This window comes from Penaeus japonicus, unplaced genomic scaffold (assembly GCF_977035675.1).
Source record: "Penaeus japonicus unplaced genomic scaffold, GWHDUDI00000001_assembly GWHDUDI00000015, whole genome shotgun sequence".
Classification (NCBI taxonomy): domain Eukaryota; kingdom Metazoa; phylum Arthropoda; class Malacostraca; order Decapoda; family Penaeidae; genus Penaeus; species Penaeus japonicus.
In genome coordinates this window covers 26,423,347-26,433,346 of record NW_028234417.1, presented here as the reverse complement: position 1 = coordinate 26,433,346, position 10,000 = coordinate 26,423,347, and the positions used below count along the sequence as shown (strand labels likewise).

Here is a 10,000-nt window from a genome sequence, read left to right as displayed (position 1 = left end):
ATATACATACATACATTCACACACACACACACACACACACACGCACACACACGAGTGTTTGAGTGTGTATGCGTGCGTGCGTGTGTGTGTGTGTGTGTGTGTGTTTACATATCTTCTTTCTATCTATTCATCAATATATTTACATATTCATATATATATATATATATATATATATATATATATATATATATATATATATATATATATATAATCACACCATGCAAAAACTCGTCTTTATGAGAGAGGATATAAGAATGAAGCGCGTTCCCTTTTAGACAGTGACAAGCCCTTTTTAACTCGCCAATTACACTCGGCAAAACCACCCCGAAAAACAACGCACTCACCTCTTTCACTCGCGTCCAGCAGTCCCTTTATAAATGCCGTAGCAGCCGTAACGAGACCAAAGAGTGACTCCCAACATGAGCTTCTCCACAAAGCAGCGCCACACAAGCCAATCCTTTTCAGTGGGGTTCGTCTCCATGCTGAAGAGTGTGCGCTTCAGGGATTTGCCGTCAAACCAGTTTCAGTAGTTTTCCTTGTGTGGTGATGGTAAAGAAATTTAGGGAAAATGAAAGTATGATATTTATGGTAAATGTTAAGATATGTTATTCATATCTTTTTTTTCTACTTTCTTTAAGTGACCGCAGGAATACGTACTATGTGTAGTTATTCTGGAATATGTCTTCTAGAAATAGTACTTCTCTTATGCCACTCCTTATGCAATGGTGTGGATGCAATCATACTACTTTCGAAGTAACAAAGATAGCTTTTATACAAACATATGGGTGTGAAAACAATATATGTATATGAATCTCTCTCTCTCTCTCTCTCTCTCTCTCTCTCTCTCTCTCTCTCTCTCTCTATATATATATATATATATATATATATATATATAAGTATATATATATATATATATTCATAAATGCTAATTTATAGATGGTTAAGCTCCTCCTATTTTCTTCCGGGAATGGAAACCTGTTCTGGTGAGAGGCTGCGGGAGCCTGGACACTTCGCAGCGGATCCTGTGCCACGCCCTCTCCCTTCCCTGCCTGAGACCAAGCATCTACTTGAGTGCAGACTTGGCGGATTCAAGAGAATACTGAATTGTCTCCAAAGTGGCAATATCTCATGAAAATAGATAGCCTGGGACTTCCAATAATTCAAAGAATTAGATAGTCTAGGTTTTCTAATAAATAATTAACCGTAGAGTCTGGGACTTCCAATAATTCATAGAATTAGCCTAGGTTTTCTAATAATTTACCAAAACAAATAGTCTGTGACTTCCAATAATTCATAGAATTAAATGGCCTCGGACTTGTAGGTCATCAGGGGCTTTTCTCATCCCAATTGGTGATGATGCTCACCAGTGACGGTTATTCATTTAAGTAATAAGATGCAGCTGATGCGATTCGAGAAGATCTACCGCCAATCACCGGAGTAGAAAAGAGGCAACGATTTTCCTGCGACCGGCGTGATGGGGGGGGGGGGGGGGGGAGCTGTAATGGATCCAACACTGAAGTAAATTTATCGTGCCGTAATTGTAGTGATAAGGGAACCCTTGTGTCGTCATTTTCATGGAACCAATACTGTGGTGATTTCATTGCAGTGTAACTTTAATACTGACGTCTTTTTCTTCAAATAGAATTGAAATACTGTGTTATAATTGTGATGCACCAATACTAAGGTGATTTTAAGGTAGTGTTATTCTAATATTGAAGTATGATTTTGTATTATATTATTGATATGGTGTTGTAATTTCACTGTGCTATCACTGTAATATTATCATGTTGCAATGGTAATACAACCAAAACTGAAGCATTTTTGTAAGCAACTTTATTAGAGAGGAAAGCAATTGCAGGGACTGGCAATCCGAGGAGGCTGAGGACATGAGTTGAGTCTGAGACTTGATTTTTTTTCTCTCGTTAACCTTGCCCCGGGTCGATCTGAACACAACAAATGCTATAGCAACGCTTCGCAACCATGGCTGTGGCGCATTCCTTACCTTTACTCTTTGACTGTTTTTCTTTGCTTTACTGGAAGATGAGAAACACACACACGTGTATGTATATGTGTAAATATATATGTATATGTATATGTATATATATATATATGTATATATATATATATATATATATATATATATATATATATATATGTATGTATGTGTGTGTGTGCGTGTGTGTGTGCATATATATCCCTTTTAAAAGGTTAAGGAAATTAACAGGAAGATTCTAAGGCGCAGTCCAAGCTTACTTTTTCCCTGTATGCTTGGCCAGCTTGTTCATGGCCCACATTCACGACGTGTTTAGGTACATTAATCAGCAGACACCGGAAATCACCATGACTTTGAGCAACAAACCCTTAATCTAGTGACTTACTGATTTCAGCAGCAGGATATCCTCGTGTAATCTTTTACATGCTCTATTAGTTAACAAAACGATAGCCATAAGAAAAGAGAACACGACCGCATTTGTTCTCGACAAGTTTGAGAGAATCTTTCAAAAGTAATCTTTCAAAAGTAATGTTTACGTATGTGCAAGTGGTAGAGGAAAGCTGTTTTGGGCAACGTGTTCAGAAATTATTTGAGTTTTTAAACTGTTTTCTTGTTAGTTCCTTTATCACAGCCATGGTAGTATTGTCCTAAATAGCCATGGTTGTTAGTCCTAAATAGCTCTAAATACATATATACAACTCCAGTTTGTTTACCAGTAACTAATCCTAATATGGAAGTAGTTTGGTCTTTGTTAATTTCTTTATATGATACTGCCTCCGGATAATGATGCGAGGTGGCTTACACTTGAGCTAGTCACTCCCCATTCAGGATATTTCAACAGCAAATATCATTCATACAAAATAAATGTAAATGTTAATAGTATAATCATAGTTTACAGTATAGATTTGCTATAAACTAGGATAGTTTAATGCGAATAGTTCTTCAAAATGGACTATCACTTTCAAATGAAGAACTAACCATCGTCTCAAAATTATTATTTTTTTTAATCAGAATATTCCAATAACGATTGAACTACTTCCTACATGATACTGGCATATCTTATTTCATTCACTTTTTGTGGGGATCGACGTGCGAATAAAAGGCATGGATATAATAAATATAAAACATATATTTCTTTAAATGCTTACGATCCTACGATAATATATAATATATATGTATATATATATATATGTATATATATATATATGTATATATATATATATGTATATATATATATATTATATATATATATATGTATATATATATATATAATATATATATATATATTATATATATATATATTATATATATATATATGTATATATATATATATTATATATATATATATATGTATATATATATATATAATATATATATATATAATATATATATATATAATATATATATATATATTATATATATATATATGTATATATATATATATATGTATATATATATATATATGTATATATATATATATGTATATATATATATATGTATATATATATATATATAATATATATATATATATAATATATATATATATATGTATATATATATATATGTATATATATATATATGTATATATATATATATATATGTATATATATATATATCTATATATATATATATATGTATATATATATATATGTATATATATATATATATATATGTATATATATATATATGTATATATATATATATAATATATATATATATATAATATATATATATATAATATATATATATATATATGTATATATATATATATATGTATATATATATATATGTATATATATATATATGTATATATATATATATTATATATATATATATAATATATATATATATAATATATATATATATATAATATATATATATATATGTATATATATATATATGTATATATATATATATAATATATATATATATATGTATGTATGTGTGTGTGTGTGTGTGTGTGTGTGTGTGTGTGTGTGTGTGTATATATATATATATATTATATATATATATATGTATATATATATATATGTATATATATATATATATATAATATATATATATATATTATATATATATATATTATATATATATATATGTATATATATATATATTATATATATATATATAATATATATATATATATTATATATATATATATTATATATATATATATATATGTAAGTATGGTGTTGTGTGTATTCATGTGTAAGTGTGTGTGTGTGTTGTTAAGTGTGTGTGTGGTATGTGTGTGTGTGTATATGTGTGTGTGTTGTGTGTGTGTGATGTGTATTAATGTGTTTGTGTCGTTGGGTGTGTGTGTGCGTGTTGTGTGTGATGTGTGTGTGAATGTGTGTTGTGATTGTGTGCGTGTTCATATATAATTACTGCTCATGTGTATAAACATAGTATATATATTAAGATAATAACATATTTTCAGATATATTATACTTATATATGTGTGCACGTGTGTGTGGTGTTTGATGTGTGGTTTAGTTTTGTGTGTTGTGTGTTTGTGTTGTGTGTAAGTTTAGTGTGTTTGTATTGTGTGTGTAAGATTTATTATAGCATAGATTTGTAATTATTTAAAGAAACTTATTAGTAATTATTATTATTTATATATTATCCTGTATATATTATTACAATTTGGATATATATGTTGTGTTTTGTTGCAGTGGATTATTATTTAATATATATATATATTTATCATAATTATATATAAATAATATATATATATATATATGATTGTTATGTGTATGTGTATATATGTTGGTGTCGTTAGATGGTATCAGAAGAATTGTGACGAAGAGGGATGATTTATAAAGAACTGCATGGTTGTCAGTGCGTTTTGTAGAGAATGATGCTGGCCTTTGTGCTTAACGTGTTATTTATCCCAGTTGGTAGAGGTCCCTCTATGGTTGCGTTGGTGGTGAGTGCTGTGTGCAGTTAATATATATTACATTCATACATAGTGATATATATACATATAATATATATATAGCTGTTGTGTGTGGGTGTGTGTGTGTAGTGTGTGTGTGTGGTGTGGTGTGTGTTTACTGGTGTTTCTGTTTGTTGATTGGGGTTTGGTGGTGCTGATGGTGATGGATGTTTTTTGGTTATGGATGATGGTTTATGTTGAGTGGGTGTGTGTGTCGTTGTGTGTGTAGTGTGTTGTGTGTTGTGTGTGTGATGTGGTGGGCAGGGTCTGAGTGGGGTGTTGCTATTACTTATTCCGCTCTGAGACGGTAGAGTATTAGAATGTACGACGGGAGGATATGTTATGTAAGAGTATGTGATAGGTAGTTGATGAGTTTTAGTATGAGTTAGAGAGAGGTTATGATTATATATTGTATTGTATAATATATAGATATATATATATTTGTTGACATGATTCCTTCGTTGTATAGTGTTATGCGTATTGTGTGGCTAGTATAAAGTACGTATAGTTATTATTTGTATGTGTCGTAGTATTGTCTACGCATACTACAGATATGGATTGTATGTAAATGATAAAAACAAATACCCTTTACAATAATTGTCCTTTAGCACTTATTTATTTTCTAATCGGGTAAATTGATCCTCACAGAATCGAGAGAGAAGCCCACACGATGCACACTCCTGCCTCGTAACAATCTATCCTGTTCCATTAGTCACGGCATGATCAAGTTAATTTCCAAAGCACTTATTCAGAGCAGCTAACTCACCTGTACTTTTTGTTCGGTAAAGAAAGAAAAAAAAAAGGTTTCGTATCGCCGTAAGTAACGCGGGTCTTCCTATGTATTCACACCACCGGAGATCTCGGTACACTGTTTCGAATAAGCGTCTCATGCATGAGCTCCACGGGCCTTGGTATTTATTTACGCGTGTCGCGAGGAGTCGAGTTGTCTTGGTGTCCGCCGTGCTGGGAAATTTTCACTGGCGTTCGCCTCTGTTTCGAAGAGTTTCGTTCACACATGTCCTTCGCTGGACTCATTCTCGGACAGTGCCTCTTCATGGGTTCGCGTCCGTGCTTGTGGTTGTGTTTGATGAGGGTATTTTATACGCTTGAGCAGTGCGAGTTGGTATATGTGTAGGTTGGTGTTGCTCGATGATTTGTTGGTTCAAATAGATGTTAGTTACGCTCCTTCTAGAATGTTTGGTTTTTAATTATTTATGTTGTTTGATGACTAAATATCTTTTGAGAAAAATTATTGAGTTTGCCGCGTATTATTGAACGTCTTGGGCGAGAAAATGGCTGTGAGGCCTGTATATGAAAAGTGCCAAAGAGAAGTGGATGGAGACAACGGTAGAAGAGGCGCTGACCATGATGAGTGATGTGCGTCTGGTGAAGTCGCTTTTTTGTTCCGCCGGTGATGTGTGAGAGAATCGTGAAAACCCAGATTTCGTTGTACTGGTATACTGAACGTCACGACTATAATCTGAATAAGATTGTGCCACGCACCAAAGCCGCAAATGTTATGGGAGGGGAAGATGTAATTTCATCCCACTCGTCGGGATGCTGTCTTCCTTCCTTTTCTTTTCTTTCTACGTGTGGTATTGTTATTTCATTCTATTTTTATCTCGACTCTAATATTTGTGTGACTTGTGCTTTTGGAAAACATCACACACACACACAACACACACACACACACACACAACACACTCACACATATTATATATATATATTTTTAAAATATTATATATATTAATATATTTATATAAAATTTATATATATGTATAGTAAGACTAGATATATATTTTTATTATATATATATAATATAACAAGAGGTGTTGTGATTGTTAGGAAGGTGGTATATAGATTATAGTAGTACTATATTATATATATATTCACACACACACACACACATAGACACTATGCATGTGTATGCTATTCTATCTTAAAAATGTTGGTTCATAGTCAGTACGAGATGTTGAGGGCAGTCGAACTGTGCGTAAGAAATGTAAGGAGCGATTTTTTTTGTTTGTCTGTATGTTTTTATATGCGTATATTATATATATTTTAATTAATTATTATTATAATTTAGATATATTAATTACCTTTTATATTAATATATATAATATATATATGTATATATTATTTATTTCATTTATTTTATATACATATATTAAATAAATATATATATTATTATTTATATTAATTACATTTTTATATATATAACATAAATAATCAATATTAATTTATATATGTATATATCTACTATATTAACATTATGATAATAAAATAAATATATTTATATATTATGTTTGTTTATTCATATATACATATAAATAAATAAATATATGAATATATATATATCTATTATTATCTAGATATATAATAATATATCATATACAGCTATTTGTGTGTATATATAAACTTAGGCTTTTGTGTATGATTCGAAAATCGACTATGCACAGGATGTTTTAACAACTATCGCATTCGTCCCAGTGCGTGTAGAATGAGCTGGCTCTTGCTAATCGTGATAATTTCACCCAAATGAGCCCTATGTGCGTGCTGTGCATTATATAATTACAACTACAATTACATATATATAATACATATATATAATATGTGTGCTGTGTGTTGGTGTGTGTGCATGTGTGTGCTGTGTAGTATGTGTGTGTGGTGTGTGTGTGTGTGTGTCTGCTGCTCATGTATGTCATGTAAGGTATGTTTTGTGGTGTGTAGTTGTTGTGTGGTCTGCCTGTTGTGTTATGTGTGTGTTGTGTGTTGTGTGTTTGCATACTAACTACTAGACTAATTACACGTATATTTAGAAGCCATCATTATATTAATATATATTATACATATATATATTTATAATATATAATATATATAATTTACATCATCCATCTATAGTCCTGTGCTATCTTGTGTATACACTATATTATATACTATAGATACTATACTATATTAATTAGATATATATATACTATATACTATTATACACTCACTATATGGATGCTAAATGTACATATACAAGACCTCTGACAATAATTGTCCTTTAGCACTTATTTATTTTCTAATCGGGTAAATTGATCCTCACAGAATCGAGAGAGAAGCCCACACGATGCACACTCCTGCCTCGTAACAATCTATCCTGTTCCATTAGTCACGGCATGATCAAGTTAATTTCCAAAGCACTTATTCAGAGCAGCTAACTCACCTGTACAACATTTTTTTCTGTCGGTAAGAAAGAAAAAAAGTTATCGGCTATCGTCCGTAATACAAGCGAGCCTTCCTTTCTGATACTTCAACACATGCACCGCGATCTCCGTGACACTGTTTGTCGAAGCTCCACATCCACACTGCATGTAGATACCGCACGAGGTCGGCTGGGTCCCGTTGCTGGGAAATTTTCACTGGCGTTCGCCTCTGTTTAAAAGAGTTTCGTTCACTCATTCTCGGACAGTGCCTCTTCGTCCGTGCTTGTTTGAAGGATTATCTGAGCAGTGCAGTTATATATGTTGATGGCTCCTGATTTGTGTTCCAATAGATTTATACGCCTCTAGATGTTTTTATATATGCATATAAAATCTTTAAAACCTAGTTGCCTAATAACTTCGGCGAAAAAGCTGACACGGAAACTACAAAAAAGGGAGAGCCCTGTAAGCGCGCTCACCGAAGTACTGCGCAGGAAGCTCGCTCTCTTCCCAAGATGACATCGGAAAACCTACCCTATATTTCGTATCTGGCTACACTGACGTCACGATATAACTCTGCAAAACATTCCAACCCACAAGCATATGTATGGGGGGCGAGGTATGCACTCATTCCCACTCGAGTACCAGGGACTGCCTGTCTTGTCTTCCTTCTCTTTTCTTTCTTCTACGTACTATTCATTCTATTTACTCTCCTAATATGGTGGCCCTTCGTGTTGGACACACATTCACATCACATCCACATATCAACACACACACACACACACACACACACACACAGCACCACATACTATATATATATATACATATATATATATATATATATAAATATAATATATAATATAATATATCTGTAATAAAACTGATATATATAATATACATCAACTATATATATATCTTTATATATATATAATATAGAATATAATAATATATATACGTTACACACACATAGCACACACCACATAGACACTATGCAATGTGTAATGGCATTCTATCTTAAAAATGTTGGTTCTCAAAGCCAGACTAGCAGGTTGAGACGCGCGAACTGCTCAAAAAAATGAAGGCGTTTTTTTTCTGTTTGTACTGTCACGGTGTTTCTATCGCTATATATATATATATATATAGATATATATATATATCATCATATTATACTATATATATAGTATATATATATTTATTCAAACTAATTTATATCATACGAAACTAATAAATAAATCAATATATAGTTATTTATATTATTACATATAAATAAATCAAATCATATAATTATTTATAATACTCTATAAATAAATAAAATATATTATATATTATATTTTTATATAATAATCTAAATAAATAAATAAATAAATAAATTTAATATATATATATTTATATTAGTATACTATATATATATATGAATATATATTTATATTTATTATCTATAAATATATATATATATAATATCATTGGCTCACCATTACATACATACATCAATATCTATATATATATATATATATATATATATATTATATAATATCATATACACAAGCATATATATCGCGTCGCATATATGTGGTCGGTATATACACACACATATATCATAGTACACACATAACTATATATATACACACACACATATCATGTGTGTGTGTATATATTGAAAGGATATATATATAATATTATATATATAAACTCCTCATCACTATATATATACACATATATACTACCACACTTCACACACACTACACACACACACTAACCACGACACACACACTTACACCACACACAACCACACACCATACACACATCACACAAACACACACAACACAACACAGCACCACACATATAAATATTGATAAATATATAATATAATACATAATATATTTT

At 30.9% G+C, this 10,000-nt stretch overlaps 1 protein-coding gene across 1 annotated transcript in view; it reads right to left on the bottom strand.

The window, feature by feature from the left end:
• Positions 1–10,000, bottom strand: part of LOC122242712 (uncharacterized) — a 19,778-nt gene that overhangs the window by 4,848 nt on the left and 4,930 nt on the right. Inside the window, exons 4-8 of the mRNA XM_086544236.1 lie at positions 8,226–8,348; positions 5,855–6,002; positions 976–1,078; positions 658–671; positions 345–482 (exon numbers count right to left, since the gene is read on the bottom strand). Coding sequence (XP_086400362.1) covers positions 345–482; positions 658–671; positions 976–1,078; positions 5,855–6,002; positions 8,226–8,348 — 526 coding nt within the window. The remainder of the gene's footprint in view (positions 1–344; positions 483–657; positions 672–975; positions 1,079–5,854; positions 6,003–8,225; positions 8,349–10,000) is intronic.